General features: G+C 35.0%; 1 protein-coding gene across 2 annotated transcripts in view; it reads left to right on the top strand.

Annotated features, from left to right (window-relative positions):
• The window catches only part of DOCK11 (dedicator of cytokinesis 11), a 218,988-nt gene extending 203,590 nt beyond the window's left edge, over positions 1–15,398 (top strand). For both annotated transcript variants that reach the window (XM_077146576.1, XM_077146575.1), the window contains 5 exons: positions 3,293–3,503; positions 3,877–4,067; positions 4,513–4,613; positions 6,027–6,165; positions 11,270–15,398. In XM_077146576.1, coding sequence (XP_077002691.1) covers positions 3,293–3,503; positions 3,877–4,067; positions 4,513–4,613; positions 6,027–6,165; positions 11,270–11,392 — 765 coding nt within the window. In that variant the 3' untranslated portion in view covers positions 11,393–15,398. The remainder of the gene's footprint in view (positions 1–3,292; positions 3,504–3,876; positions 4,068–4,512; positions 4,614–6,026; positions 6,166–11,269) is intronic.
• Positions 15,399–16,966: the final 1,568 nt, after the last annotated feature.

Raw genomic sequence — 16,966 nt, 5'->3', positions numbered from 1 at the left:
AAAACTGTATGTGGGTGGCAGTGTATAAAAAGTCTGTACTCTTAGGCATGATTTTTCTGTAAATGTAAAACTGCTCTAATAAGAAAATAAAAAATAGATTTGCTAGTAGGTTCAGAACTCACTAATATGTGGCCAAATCTCCCTACTTTTTATCAGTTTCGCTATTTTGTGCTATTTTATGGAATTAAGACAACAGATTATCTTAGACCTGTGCCCACGCTATAAATTACTGTAAATGGAAGGTAATGGAAAGCCAGGATTTCTGAACATTATTCAATTTTCTAATTTATTCTGTCACTGCAAACCTGGCCAAAGAGTGCTGGATTCCTGACATTATTCATTATGTACCATACTTTAGTCATTCTCCATAGCCACAGCCATAATAAGCAGATAGTACCTTTAAAAATACTTTTTTTTTAATGTGTGAAAGTAAAAATTAAAAACACTCTTATCTTGCCAAAAAGCAAAGTCTACTTAAAGGCATAGACAATCTGAAGAGAGTTTGGCAGTATCTACCAATATTTTAAATGTACATGTCCTTGAACCCAGCAATTTCACATTTAAGAGTTTGTCTTACAGATATACACACACAAAGATGTACATATAAAGATGTTCACTATTGCAAAGTTTGTATTGCAAAAACCTGGAAACAACCCAAACTTTCAAAATGGTTAAGTAAATGGCAATGGTACCCACATAATGGATATAGTCACTTAGACATTTTATAAAGTGATATATTTTTGAGTATTGATATGAACATTTCAAGATATACTACTAAGGGAAAAAAGGCAAGGTACAAAGATAGTATGCATAGTCTGATCACATTTATGTAAAAACTGATAGGCACATGTTCTCACTTATATATGCATAGGAAATTTCTGGGATAATACATACAAAATTGATAGCCATGGTTACCCTTTAAGGAATAGGACTAGAATCTTAGGTAGGAAGAAATAATTTTTTACTTTTCATGTATACTTGTTTTTGTACTGTTTGAATGTTTTGCCTTATTTCTTTTTTATGCTTTGCTTTAGCCAAATTATCTCAACTATCTCCTGAGGCCTCTGTGGAGAAATCAGCTTTTTAATGGAAGAGAAAATAATGTTAAGGTTTCTAGAGATAGGCTTGTACATTTCCCAGTGAGAACAAGTAGAATGGACTTAGAGAAGTTAAAAGATGCTAAGAAACATTCTGTTCCCCCATTATTCTCCTGTATATGTGGAGAGATAAAAAAGGACACAGGAATGTTTCTTGGGATGTTTTGCTTCTTTTTATTTCTTTTTTGTTTGTTTCTTTTCTACACTAAACACAAAAAGGCCTATCATAAATTGCAATGATATTGGAGTCCCTTTTGAGACCAAGGTACAAGTCAGATTTAATTGGGAGAACGTTAAAAAAGAGGGTTCTGAGCGTAGTCTGGAGTTAACAGGGAAGACCGTTCAAGAGAAAGTTATTAGAGCCCAAAGATCAAAGCTCCAACAGGGCAGGGACAATTCAGGGATTTACCTCCCATGGTACAACCTCTTAACATGGAATTTAGACTATTCCTGAAATGGTTTCAGTCAATAACTACAGATACACTTGTGTGTCTCTGGAATAGAATCATAATGCTTCCCTATGGTCCTTTTCCTCCATACTGTAGGATAAGATTAAGAAAATGCAGTCAAGAATACTTACCCTCACAATGTTAAACACTGCTGATAGATGTACAAATTGGTAAACTTTCCCATAGGATAATTTATATTGGAATCCTTACAAACATGCAAATCCATTAGCTAAGCAACTTCTCCAGGACTTTATCCTAAAGAAAAAGTCAGAGAAAATGCATATAGCTTTAAATACAAGGGTGGTTATCAGGACATTATTTACAATAACAAAAAATTGGAGAACAATCTATCTACTAATGAGAGGAATGGTTCAATAAATCATGTTTATCCGTGTAGCTATTAAAAGGCATGATAATGACTATAATATAGAGCTATAATAACTAATGTATTTTTAAAGAATCATATTATGAAAAATGCTCCGCATGATCCCAATTTTGTAAATATATGCATAGGAAAAAAGATTAGAATGAAATAGATGAAACTGAAAAATAGTCACTGTTCTTTTACAGATTTTATTTTCTTCATACATTTCTTGAGTCTCAAAATAGGTTTCTGTAATTTCTTAATAAAGTTTCTGTAATTCTTTATAATGAGAACAATATCTTTGATTAAATAAAGAACAGGTTTAATATCAAAAATATATGAAGAAACTCCTACAACACAACAACAAAAAGGTGAATAACCTGATTTAAAAACGGGCCAAGGGAAAAAAAACAAAAAATTTTTTAAAAAAATGGGCCAAGGACTTGAATAGACATTCCTCCAAAGTAGATGTCCATTAGCCAACAAGCACATGAAAAGATGCTGAACATCATTAGCTATTAGGGAAATGCAATCAAAATCACAGTGGGATGCCACTTCACATCCAGTAGGATAGCTTCTGTTAAAAAAAGATAGACTTGCTGGCAAGGGTGTGAAGAAATTCAAACCCTCATGCATTGTTGGTAGGAATGTATAATGGTACAACTGCTGTGGAAAGCAGTCTGGTGGTTCTTCAAAAAGTTCAACAGAATTACCATGTGACCCAGCAATGCCACTTCTGGGTATATACCAAAAATAATTGAGAAAAGGGACTCAAACAGATACCTGTACACGAACGTTGATAGCAATTTTATTTACAATAAACAAAAAAAGGTGGAAGCAACCCAAGTAACCATCAATGATGAATGGATAAACAAAATGTGGTATATACATGCAATGAAATATCATTCAACCATAAAGTTCAGTTACATACTACAATGTGGATGACCCTTGAGATTATTATGCTGAATAAAATAAACCAGACACAAAAGAATGAGTGTAGAATGATTCCACTTACATGAAATATCTAGAATAAGCAAATTCATAGAGACAAAGTAGATTAGATAATATAGGGGATGGGAAATTATAGTTTAATAGGTATAGTGTCTGGGGTGATGAAAAAGTTTTGGTAATGAGTGGTGGTAAAGGTTGTACAATATTGTGAATATAATACCATTTAATTATATACTTAAATGTGGTTAAAATGGGAACTTTTATATGTTACCACAAGAAATTTTTAAAAAATAAAGTACTCACCCCTCCAGGTGTGTGTTCAGTTTAGAACACAATCATAATGACTATGTTCCTAAATGGCTCTCAAATGAGTTAGTGGCTTACCTTATCCCCTTTTCTTTTCCATTGCATTAAAAACATCTGTTTTGTAGGTAAATACCAAAGAGCTTGATCCAAAATATGCTCATATCCAAGTCACTTATGTGAAACCCTACTTTGATGACAAAGAACTCACAGAAAGAAAGACTGAATTTGAAAGAAATCATAATATCAACAGATTTGTTTTTGAGGCTCCTTATACTTTGTCAGGCAAAAAGCAAGGCTGTATAGAAGAACAGTGCAAGCGCCGAACTATCTTGACTAGTAAGTAGGACTCTGCATGTTAACTTCTTATTTGACTTGTTCCTTCTTGATACACAAAAGTAGCAGCTGGCTAGCAGGAAAATGTAACTGAAATTTTACTCATTCTTTGAGCTGCTGTTCAGTTTCTAGTTTACACAAACCTGTCCAATGTGATAAACCATAGTTTTCCTAAATGTAATCATGTTTGCTCAGAGGTATCTCATGAAGAGAATTTCTCTCTTAATCCTGTAGTAGTAAAGTACCATATGGTACCCTAAGGCATCTTGCAGACAAAGCATGGGGAGAATTAAACACAATGGATTGTTTTTCCTTTACTTTGGCTGTTTTAACAAATTATTTTTATGATAGTTGATCATTCTTAATATTTTAATAGCTTCAAACTCATTTCCATACGTGAAGAAGAGGATCCCTATAAACTATGAACAGCAGATTAATTTAAAACCTATTGATGTTGCTACTGATGAAATAAAAGATAAAACTGCAGAGCTGCAAAAGCTTTGCTCCTCTGCCGATGTGGACATGATTCAGCTCCAACTTAAATTGCAGGGCTGTGTTTCTGTGCAGGTACGTTGGTAACCAAACATGAATTAAATGTTTCTTAATGTTTCTCTTTCTTACATAAAGGTACAGAACAAACATTGATTGTAATTGTGTATTATACTCTGGTAATATTTTTGATCGACTTAATAAAGAAATTGCATTTAAATTAATTCTTATAAATTTTGTGTTATATCAGCTGACTTGGCATTAATTGCAGTGATTGTAGCCAAGTCCCATATTTACATATCAAAAATCATTAGCTGAGTTAGTAGAATATTGTCTTTACTGGTTATTTGCTTTAGATAATGATTTTTCAATAAACTTGTAGTAAGAAAAATAAACATTTCTCAAATACGTATTTTTAATATATTTTGGGGTTTTTTCCCTAAAAAGGAGAGATGCAAAAACCTACTTATTAATTATATTCTGACAACTCTCTCATATTTATTTTTCTCCTTTTGTAATTTAGGTCAATGCTGGTCCATTAGCTTATGCAAGGGCTTTCTTAAATGACTGTCAAGCCAGCAAGTATCCACCTAAGAAAGTAAATGAGTTGAAGGATATGTTTAGGTAAGTGCTTTGTAGTTTTCAGAGTAGACCCCTATTTTTTTGCTCAAATTTTCTTCTTAAAAATAGGCAAAAGTTTTCCCCAAATAATACTTCTCCCAAAAGAGATACTCTTCAAAAACTCTGTTCTTTTCAATATCTAAGTGGCCTCCTATTAATACTTTAAGTAGTGAGGAAATGTGTGATCTCTTGCATGCTGTGGAATATTAATGTTCTTATGGTCCAAGAGATTGAATATGCCAAAGTACCTTATTATTTTGCATATTTTATGCCACAACCACAAGCCAACATTCATTAAGTGATTTCCTTCATTGCCTGATTGACCGCATGTTATTTCATTTCAGATCATTTAGGGTAGGAATGAAAGTGGGGCTGGGGATGGTTGCTAGCTCCTTTAGTGTGTCCTTACTTCCAGTTGGATTCTGTCAGTCTAGGATTTACAATATCTTCAGTGGACAGCTCTGTAAGCTAGGGTATGCTGTGACAGTAGGTGAGCTGGAGGGTTTCACACCAACTCTATATTCCTTCATCCTGGAAATGACATGTATCCCTTCTGCTCAAAGCCATGCTCAGACACATGACCCTACTTAGCTGCACAGAGACTGAGATATATGGGGAATCACATGAGCATATCTGTAGGTCATGCATTAGAAAAATTATGTTTTGAAAATATTCTGTATTCAGAATCGGAGAGACAGAGAGTTGACTGAATTAGACTAAGGAGATACATATCACCTATCTGCTCATTTGCCCCTAACTAAATTCCATTTATTTTTCCTGTCTGCATATTTTTAGCTTTTCCAGGTTACATAGTAACCCATTATCATTCATTCACCAATATTTATTAATGCCTGGCATGTACAAAAGGCTCTGCTGGTTGCTGTGACAAGGATACAAAACAAATGGGCAGTGAAATACTTTGTCCCCTAGGACCTAGACTCTAATTGTGGCATTAACTATAAATACACAAAATTATGAAAAATACTTTTTTGATGGATCGTCAACTTCTCTGCCCCCACTCTTATGAGCCCAAATCACACACTATACACCTATAACACCCAGCAATACACTAGGTACATAGTAAACCCAAAATAAAATTTTTAATGAATGGCTCATTATATACAGCTGCAAATTAATATAGCACAAATTTAGTTGATAAAATACAAAGTAAAGGGCTGAGCAAAGAGGCTTTCTAGAGTATGTGTTTTGAGCCAGATCTGAAGGAGGTAAGAAACCAAAGGGTGGAGATGGAAAAGAAAGAAGGTATTTCAGGCTTAGGAAGTGGTGTTCGCAAAGGCACGGTGAGAAAGTATAGGATTCTAGTCTACCTTCTAGGCAAGTGATTGTTATCAAATTGATTATTAGTGAAACTTTGTAGTAATGAATAATAAAACCTTTATCTGTGTTCATCCACAGGAAATTCATACAAGCTTGCAGCATTGCACTTGAACTAAATGAACGGCTAATTAAAGAAGATCAAATTGAGTACCATGAAGGCCTAAAGTCAAATTTCAGAGACATGGTAAAAGAATTATCTGACATTATCCATGAGCAGGCAAGTATTAGGATGGTTGAGATGAAAATATGATCTAGGGTCCCTAAAGCATTGCTTAGTAAATCCATTAGTTTGAAATGCATTGCCTTAAAGTTACTCAGTCTATATTTTAATATTTGCTCATTTTATCTTTAATCACTTGAATGATACAATACAAATTGAACTTGAAGCAATTATCCAGAGCAATTATCAATAATAAACTATGCTATTCTTTGTGCCATAATGTCACTAGAAACACTGGATGAGTAAGGCTGAACTGAACATAGATAAGAGCCTCTCAAGAAGGGTCCTAAAGAAGTAAAAATAATTGGCTCAGTAGCTAAGTCCCTAAATGAGTATCCCTTTCTTGGCTGTAAGAAACTAGATGCTGTCATTTAGGTGACATCCTGACTGATTTCCAAAATTTGAACGATTGTCTTCATATCCATACTGCCTGCAAAACTCTATTTCCATAAAACTTCTTAACACTTTAATCTGCAATTGGGTGTTAATGACAATTACAGCTAATTTAGCAAAATACAACCTGGGAAAATAAGCAAAGAACTGATCCTCACAACCAAATTATATCATAATTAAGTAGTTTTAACTTTTATATACCTACTGACCTTTAGAAAACCCAGGTACTCCTGGATCATCCTGGTAAACTTCATTTCTATATTAGGATCCTGAAATTTGTATTCGCAACCACTCTATATATGGATTGCCACTTAATTATTTTAATATTTTAAACATGTTTGTAAAAGTCCCAGCGTGATGGTCCCTCAGTGACTATTAAGCTTATCATAAAGTCTCCTTTTCTTACTAATGAAAACACCTAATAAGATAAAAGTTTGCTTCAGGAACACTTCAAATGGTTGAGTTTAAAGAAATTAAAGAATTTTAAAAAGAAACCAGGTGAACCACAGTCCTTTAGAGAACAGGTTCTTAAAACTGATTCCTGAAAAAAGAGCCTCCTTAGTTGTGATATCTGCCTATCAGTGATTGATTAAAGACTCACTTCAATCCCCTGTGTAAGACTCACAAAAAAAGTACATCCAAATAGGCAGAACTTCAGTGTAATGAGCAGGAAAAGAAGAGGAGGGATGCTTCTGAGAAAGCAAAAGCTAGTTGACACTGAATCGAATGGTATCTCTCTGAATGTATTTTGTATGTTTTTTACTTAGAGCTGTGGGAAATGTAGTTTCAATTAGCATATGGTTGCATTGAGTGATCGGGAGTCTCATTTTCCAAAGAGTGTCATCTTCTCAGATTGAAGAAATCCAGTCATTCAGCCTTTCATTATCCCGTCTGCTTAATGAAACTAATTGTCCCAGTCCCCTTCTTGCCCATTCTCAGGGCTGAGTACCTGGGAATCTTGTGTGCTGGAAAAGTCTGGAGTCAGCAGTCTGTGTCTTTCTTTTGTGATCTTTACTCCTATTAGCCCACTTCGAAGTCAGTTCAGATGGCTCCAAGGCATCCTTCTGCTGCTAAGTTTCCATGGGTCCATGTTTTCCTCCTTCCCAAAGCAGCCAGGTGATGAGGCCTAGGAGGGTAGGAAACCATTCCACTTCCTTTATTGTCTATCTCAAGCTCAACCCATGAGTACAATGGGGGTATAACTCTCTTTGACGTCACTGTTCTGCAGTATATTTTTCTTAGACTACAGAATTTGTTCCTTGAATCTGCTTCATGGGATTTTGTTCCTTGTAATGTATCAGCAAAAAAAAAAAAAAGTATCAACAAAAAAAAATTCCCCTTTGCAAAAGATAAAAAACAATGCTATACATTGTTTTAAGGCAGTGTGTACTATATTACAGTTATTTAATTTGCATGCAGCTGTGTGACCTAGCCTTGAACTCTAAATTATTCAAATTGAGAGCAGTTATTCATTGTACTGTTTATTACTGTAACCAAGATATTTAGAGCAGTCATTTTATAAAGTTTTATTTCCTAAACAATGGTTTTTATAAATCTGTTGTCATATTTCCCACCTGTTGTATCAGTTAATTCCCATAAACCATGGCTACTTAATTTCATTCTAGAAACTGATATTCAGATCCTTGATATGAAAACTAACCAAGAAAATCATAGTTCCTATTGGTTTATATTTAGTAAGCTTTCTGTCATAATGTAACATTCAGATGTACCTTATTTGGGGCAAATGTTGTCTTTATAGTGAATTATCGTGTATCAGTATTTTCCATTAGATTCTCTAAATAAACCATTTTTTAGTAATACACTTCAGGGAGACATTATTTCCCAACGGAAAATGTAGTAATACCTCAAAATAAGACAAAATGTAAATTATTGAAATATGAAATATACTATTGGGTTCCATAAGTGATTGCTTGACAAAAATATATGGCCTGGATATTCCTTGGCTTTTTTTTTTTTTTTTGCTTCTTGGCTCACTGTTTCAGAGGACAGAAAGCTTGTTTCCTTCCCAGGTTTGGTATCTTCTGTTCGCTGGCAATCTCTAGGGTTCCTTAGTTTTTCTGTTGCTTGGCAATGTACAGGGAGGCATCTTCTCTTTTCTATTCCAGTGTCCTTGTTTCTGCCATGGCTTCTCTCTCCATGTCCAGTTTCCTTTCTTTGCTTATACGAACTTCAGTCATATTGGGTTAAGGCCCACCCTCATCCAATTGGGGCACACCTTAACTAGTAACATCTTCTAAGGTCTTGTTTACAAATGGTTTCACAGCCACATGGATGGATTTAAGTTAAGAACATGCTTTTCTGGTGTACATAACTCCAAGCCACTATAATGCTTAACAAGCAAATGTGTAAACTAATACTTATATTTTATTTTTTACAATCACAATTGACTTTTGTGGTAGTTAGATTCAGTTGTCAACTTGGCCAGCTGAAGGTGCCTAGTTCTGTTGCTGTGGACATGAGCCAATGGCATGTGAAGCTCATCTGTCACTGATTACATCTACATTCGGCTAGGAGGCGTGCAGTGAATGATGTTTGATTTACCTGGCTGGTGCTTAAATGAGAGAGCTCAGTGCAGCACAGCCAAGAACCTCAGCATGCCTCACCTCAGCACTAGCAGCTCAGCCCAGGCCTTTGGAGATGCAGAAAGGAATCACCCTGGGGAAAGTTGTTGGAACCCAGAGGCTTGGAGAGAAGGCCAGCAGAGATTGCCCTGTGTCTTCCCACATAAGAAAGAACCTCAGTTGAAAGTTGGCTGCCTTTCCTCTGACAAACTATTCGTTTTTAACGAAATAAATCCCCTTTTATTAAAAGCCAATCCATCTCTGGTGTGTTGCATTCCAGCAGCTAACAAACTACAACAACTTTTTTTCTTTTTTGTGAAAAATAACATATATACAAAAAAAGCAATGAATTTCAAAGCACATTGCAACAATAGTTGCAGAACAGATTTCAGAGTTTGGTATGGGTTACAGCTCGACAGTTTTAGGTTTTTACTTGTAGTTGCTCCCAGACACTGGGGATTAAAAGAAATATCAATATAGTGATATTTTAACATACTCATTTGTTAAACCCTACCGTCTTTGTATAACTCCACCATCACCTTTGATCTTTCTCCCACTCTTTAGGGGTATTTGGGCCATGCCCATTCTAACTTTTTCATGTTGGAAGGGGCTGTCAATATATGGAATGGGGGGAATGGAACTAGTTGATATTCTAGAGAGGCTGGTCCCTCTAGGTTTCAAGACTTATCTTGTCCAGGGACCCACCTCGAGGTTCTGTTACCCTAGTGCATGGGACCTTTATAGAATCTTATATAATACCCTAGGTGTTCTTTAGGATTGGCAGGAATGGTTTTGGCTGGGGTTTAGCAAGTTATGATAGGTAGCAATGTCTTACTGAAGCTTGTGTAAGAGTGACCTCCAGAGTATCCTCATGACTCTATTTGAACTCTCTCAGCCACTGATAACCTTATTTGTTGCATTTCTTTTCCCCCTTTTGGTCAGGATGGCATTTTTGATCCCATGGTGCCAGGGCCAGGCTCATCCCTGGGAATTATCTCCCACAAACTTGGTCTTTTTAAATGTAATATGTTATAGTGTCCAAAAGTAAATGGTCCTTTTTAACAATTCTTCAACCTTTTGACTTTATTAAAACAGGATTTTTCTCTATTAATTGCACATTTCTTAGTTGGTGTGGCCTCTGTAAAGGTCTGTTTATGTTCTGTAATTTCATCACAATGAGGACCCTATTTGCTTGTCACACCAGACAGGTGTGGATAATCAATTAGTTATCTCTTAAACCTCTACTATGATTTTGGATCAATATCAGGAATTATGATATTTGTAAGAATTGTCTCTATTATGGATTCCCCTTCAACCTTATGATTTGTAGCAACACAAATGATATGACTAAGTAGCGCCACCATATACTAATTTCCAGGCTTGATACTTGATGCTAAAGTTTCAGAGCTAATTTGAGAACCACATATTGAGGGCATGAGACGTAAGCTGGACCTTCTAGTAAAGAGGTTGAATGAAATGTGCATGTTATTCTTTTTTCTCTAGCCCAAGCATAAATTCTCTGTTGCTTTTGATCTCACTATAATGGAGAATTTTTTTCATACTGATAGTAATATGAATATATATGTTTATGTACTTATGGAAACATAATATTTGTATTTTATATTTATGATGTTCTTTTCCAAGAAAAAATGTGTTTCAATTAGCTTATATAATAATAGTGTGTCTTAAAAATATGCACTTAAAATTTTATCTTCATTTAACGTTATTTCTAAGTCTCCAAGGAAAGGACATGGATATCTGCATGTTTGCAAGCCCCACAGGTGACTTTGAGAAGAATCCACTGTTTAGAACTCTTGTCAAGACTGTCTGTTTTAAAAAAAATTATTTTAAAGATTCTTACTTTCTATTGAATTTTGCATTTTAAATTGTTTTGTTTTTCTTGAAAAGTAACCTGATCTTTTTTGCTTTTTTGATATGCTGCCTTTATAATACAGCTTTGAAGACTTAAGTCGGTAATGTTATTCTTTGCTCTTTCTGCTTTATGTCATTTTAAATAGCCAAGTGTCAGTGATATATTGAAATGTGTCTGTAATTTCATTTACACATTCTTTTTTGGCAGTGGCTATTTTGCTTCATGATAAACATGCAGATTTCTTTTGTTTTAGATATTGCAAGAAGACACAATGCATTCTCCCTGGATGAGCAACACATTACATGTATTTTGTGCAATTAGTGGTACATCAAGCGACAGAGGTTATGGTTCCCCAAGATATGCTGCTGAAGTATGAGGACATGGCAGATGCAAAATGACAAGACTGACCTTTCTCAGGAATATTCGGAGCTGTGCAAATATTAAAATTTAAAGATTTGATGTACATGGAGTGTTATCTCCTGACACCAAAATTTTCATGCTTTCAAACAGGGTGCTTACATATTTGTAAATATTTAAGCAACTTGAAAGTGCCTGGAAAATTGCACCACTGTGCTTGGTTTGTACTTTTTTTAGGTAAATCTATATACTGAAAAGTAAAGCTCAAAAACGTTAATTCAATTTGCTTAATTATTGCTTAAAATAGTGGTACTATGTAAAGTTGTACAATGAAACTCAATAAAAGGTAAAACTTATTCATAATTAGAAATGAAGGAAATAATACTTTGAACTTAGCCTTTTTCTTAAAGAAGCTCAATTTGTTATCATACTACTCCTTGAAGAAAAATATTGATAAGATTTCCATAAAACATGAGAGATAATTTGAATTCTTACCTATTATTAGTCAAGTCTGGCACTAAAAGAACCAAAGGCATTATTTAACAAGGACATTTTCAGAAGGAAAGGTTGTACATGGAAATACCTAGTTTGCTGTTGCTTGAAGTTTTGATCTGATGATGCTAGGTAATTGAGTTAGTCTCTTTTCCTTGTAAAGAGATGAGGAATTCATATGTGGCCTAGGTTTCCCTAGCAAGCAGCATTTGTTGCCAAGCCAGAATGTCTGGGGCTATCCATAAAGCTAAACAAAACATTTCTGACAATTTGTAGTCAGTACGTTCTATGTAACTGCAAAGCTTTAGTAACAGAGTCTAAGATGGGCATTTGGTAATGATAATTTTCCTCAGTTACAGGATCAACAAGCTAAATTTGATAGGACTTGGTGGTTGCAGTATGCCTTGGATCAGATACGTAACCACCCTAAACAGATTTAGAAACTCCTATCTAGGGATTACATTTCCATCTAAGAAGAAACTTCAAATTATGTAAATAATTCAGGAGAAACCCAGGTGAGGGAACTGATTTTAGCTTAAATTTAACATATCATTTTGGCTGCCTTCCATGTAAACTGAGTTCTGGGTTTATTTTCCTTTTGCAGTTTAGCCTATTTACAGCCAAAAAAAAAAAAAAAGAAGCACTGACATAAAGGAATTACGTGGAGCCTTGGCTTTTTAAATTCTTTATGATCAAGTAAATGTTAGAGATAGGCTCCTTGGCTTGACCATTCTTCTTTACATATTTTTTTACTCACCTTACAGAAAATGTTTATTCGTGCCATATAGCCAACAGTGCTTACACAAGTGTGCAGTGATGTCCTGTGCTCCCATCTGGTGTGTTAGCTGAAGCTTTCAAAGCTTTACTTCTTTTATCAGCACTCCTGACTTTAAAAACGATGAGGCCCATCAAACTCATTCCTGCCCAAATCTCCTAGTAGACTTGGGTTTAGTAGGGCTTCATGGACAGCCAAACACTTTTAATAATGCTTTGAAGCACCTTGGTGCAGGACAAGTGGCTCAGGGCAGACCAAGAATCCATGGCCAATAGCTCCAAAAGGTCACCTGGTATGCTTCATGTATCATTTTTAAGCCTTTGGGGGAGCATGAAATTATTTATTGAAAAACAGTTTATCTTATTAGGGTGTGCAGAAGTATTTCAGAGGCAGTTTATAATTCTGTAATATCTTGGAGTTAATTTTACCTTTAAAATGACTATTTTGACATGTATATATAAGGAACCTCGTTCCTCAAGTGAATGCTGCCATCTGAGAGTGAGGCCTTTTGGGGAAACTGAGATGCTCTTTTGTCAATAACAGGTAAATATCACATCCCCCAGCACTGTGGGTAATTCTTCCAAAAGTATAATAAATGGGCCCTGTCCTCAAGGAGCTTGCAATCTAGTTGTGCAAAACACACACGGAATTACATAACAGAAGAATTAACAATATCAGACATGAAAAGTTCTATATGAATATTGACAAACGAATGACACTGTCCATAATTCTTAATCACATTCAAGGAAGGATCAATGTGAATTGTATTGTTCAGGGAGGGCTTTATGGACAAAAGTAAACATGTAGCCAAACTTTCAATGATGGGAGAAGATTCTAGGCAGGAGGAGCATCATAAACAAAGGTGTAAAGAGAATTAGCAGAATTTCAGGGGATAACCAAGAAGCCAGTTTTGTTCAAATGAGTGGTAGATGATAAATCTAGAAAGGAAGTTTGGGGCCAGATTTTGGAAAAGAATGCCAGGTTAGTAATATTTAGAGTATACTCAGTAAGCATAGGGGAGCCAGACAAGGTTTTTAAACAGAGACTACTTGATTAAATGCTATTTTTTAGGAAGTTAACATTTTATACTACTGGCAGATGTATTTGAGATAGAAAGAGATGGAAACAGGGAAACCAATTTAGACAACCATTGGAATGACCTAATTATGAGTCCATAAAATCCTGAAATCAAATTATATGAATAGGAGTGGAGAAGAAAGGAAAAGTACAAGAAACATATGGAAAGAATGAACAGCACTCATTGGATGGATATGGAGAAAAAAGGAAAAGTTAAAAATAAGTCTTCTTCCCGTGGCCAGTTCTCAGTGGCATGGCACAGTTTCACTAGTTTTATTTTGTCAGCTTTTGGACTAAGAGCAGCAAGCTATGAAGAACAAGGTGGAGGACCCGGGTTTGATTCCTGATGCCTGCCCGTGTTAAAAAAAAAAAAAGAAAAAGAACAAGGTGGGTTAGACTAGAGAGAGCCAGGCAAATGTGTTTCAAAACACTGTGTGTACTAGGTATTATCATTTATGTACTTTAATGATTTCATGAAGTGATTTGGCCTCTAAAATTAATTCACATCGCAGAGTACATTTCTGCTATTCTAATTATTTTGTAATTACGCTTCAGTCCAATTTCCCTTGGAAACCATTGTTTTGATAGTTTTCGGACATACTTTGAAATGTTGATTGTCACCACTGTAGCATTGGTTTATCACTATAGTAATAAACCATAGAGAAAAATAAGTAATCTCATGCAAATTTTCATAGTAACCAGTTGTCACCAGTTCTGTAGCATCATGTCTATAGATGGGATTGTTACTCTTCCCATATTTACATAATTTGACTGAATATGTAAATATTGCAAGCATCTTTTTAAAAATGAAATAGAAAGCAGCAGTGGTAGCAACAGCCTTGAAACCATGACCAATGTAACATGGAACTAGAGATGACTCACTGGTTAATTAGTAAACTAAAAAGGTCATAAGAAGAAGAACCCAAGCGTTTTTATAAATATTAGTTTTATCTGAGATGAAAAATCTGAGCCAAGTATTAGAATTATAAGACTTTCCAAACTCTTCAAAATATTAATGATTGTATATATATTTCAGGCTTCTGATCCACAAAATGTTGGCCTACTTTCACAACACTAGTTTGGCTATCAAAACATAGAGGGAAAGGTATAGATTAAAACTTGGTTGGGGGTGGAGAGAAGGTTTGTATAAGAAGGCTATTTACCTATCCTGGGACTTGGCCCATAACAGTGTTTTGTACCTGGTTGCAGTTAATGATAAATGCTTTTTTTAGTCCCTAAATATATAATGGTCACTCTTATAAGAAAAGTGAATGATGCTTATCCAACTCCTGAATGAAGCTGTGACTGAATTCAAAGATTTTTACCTCTATATGGCATTTTAATACTTTTTCCAACATGCTTTATTTTCCTTCATTTTTAACAGTTTTTTTAGCCACAATTCACCCATGTAAAATGTACAATTCAATGGTTTTTAACATATTCAGAGTTTTGTAACCATCACTACAATTTTAGAACATTTTTACCATCCCCCAAAGAAACCCTGTATGCATTAGCAGTCACTCCCAATTCTACCCTCTCCCTCAAACCAACTCCCAGTCCTAGGCATAAAACTAATCTACATTCTCTCTCCAGATTTGCCTATTCTGGACATTCCGTGTAAATGGAATAATACAATATGTGGCCTTTTGTGACTGACTTCTTGCTTTTAGCCTAATGTTTTCAAAACCATTCATGTTGTAGCATGAATCAGTACTTCATTTTTATGGCTACATAATATTCCATTATATTTTATCCATTCATCAGTTTAATGGACATTTGAGTTTATTTCTACCTTCTGACTATTTTGAATAATGCTGCTATGAACAGTCATATGTAAGTTTTGTGTGGATATATGGGTTTTTGTTTTTGTTTTCTGCTGTGGCAGAGCCGCATTTCATTACTTTTCCGTGTGAGTATCCCGTTATTGCATTTGTTGAATTTTTGTTTGTTTGCTTGCTTGTTTGTTTTGTTTTTGGGAAGTGCATGGGCCGGGAATTGAACCTGGGTCGCCAGCATGACAAGCTGGACATGTTTTTAATTCTCTTAATATCTAGAAGTGGAATTATTGGGTCATATGATAACTCTACTTTTTGAGGAGCTGCCAAACTTTAACATATAGGCTGTATCATTTTACATTCCCACCAGCAGTGTATGATGGTTCCAATTTTTCCACATCATGACCTGCACTTACTTTCAGTTTTCTCATTAGAGCCATCATAATGGGTATTAAGTGGTATCTTGTGGTTTGTGCTTTTGATTTGCATTTACCTGATGGCTAATGATGTTGAGCACCTTTTCATGTGCTTATTAGCTATTCTTGTACATTTTGGGAATATATGTTCAAATATTTTTCATGTTTTAAAATTTGATTGTCTCTTATTATTGAGCTATAATTCTTTATATATATTCTGGATTCACGTCCAGTTTTACATATATATATATATGTAAATATATGTATATATATATATGTTTTACAAATATTTTCTCCAATTCTATAAGTTGTCTTCATTTTCTCAGTGGTATCCCTTGAAGCACAAAAAATTTGGTTTCTTTTTAATTTTGATGAAGTCTGGTTTGTTTTATTTTATCACTTGTGCTTTAGTGTCATATCTAAGAAGGCTTTGCCAAATCCAAGTCCACAAATATTTACACCAATGCTTGCTTCTAAGAGTTTTATACTTTTAGGCCTTACTATTAGGTGTTTGATCCATTTTAAGTTAATTTTGTATGATATGATGTAGCGGTCCTATTTTATTCTTTTGCATGTGGATGTCCAGTTGCCCCTACATCATTTGTTGAAAAGACTTTTCTTTCCACTATTGAATCATTCTGGCATTCATATCAGAAATCAGTTGACCATATAAAACTTTTTTGATGTAGAGAGATGGCAGAATAGAAAGCTCCAGGAGTCAGTCCCTCTACCAGAACAGCTATTAAACAGGCAGAAACTGTCTTGAATTAACTATTTCAAAACTCTGAAGTCTGGTAGAATACTGAACAGCATCCAGGGAAGAGGAAGAGTAAGAGGCTGATAAATTACTGTAAATACCAGTAAATTGCTCTTTCTGTGCATCAGTTACTATCACCCAGCCCCCCACTCTCACAGAAGAGAACAGTGGGATCCAGCCTCTGACATAGCTTGCTGGTGCCAGAAAGGGAACATAAAAATCTACTTCCACAAAATTTGGGTTGGACATAGGCTAATCAGTGACGACAGCTTTTGATTATAGCCATTTTGTATCCCTGGGG

This window comes from Tamandua tetradactyla, chromosome X (assembly GCF_023851605.1).
Source record: "Tamandua tetradactyla isolate mTamTet1 chromosome X, mTamTet1.pri, whole genome shotgun sequence".
NCBI classification, from domain to species: Eukaryota; Metazoa; Chordata; class Mammalia; order Pilosa; family Myrmecophagidae; genus Tamandua; species Tamandua tetradactyla.
This window is presented reverse-complemented; position numbering and strand designations above follow the sequence as displayed.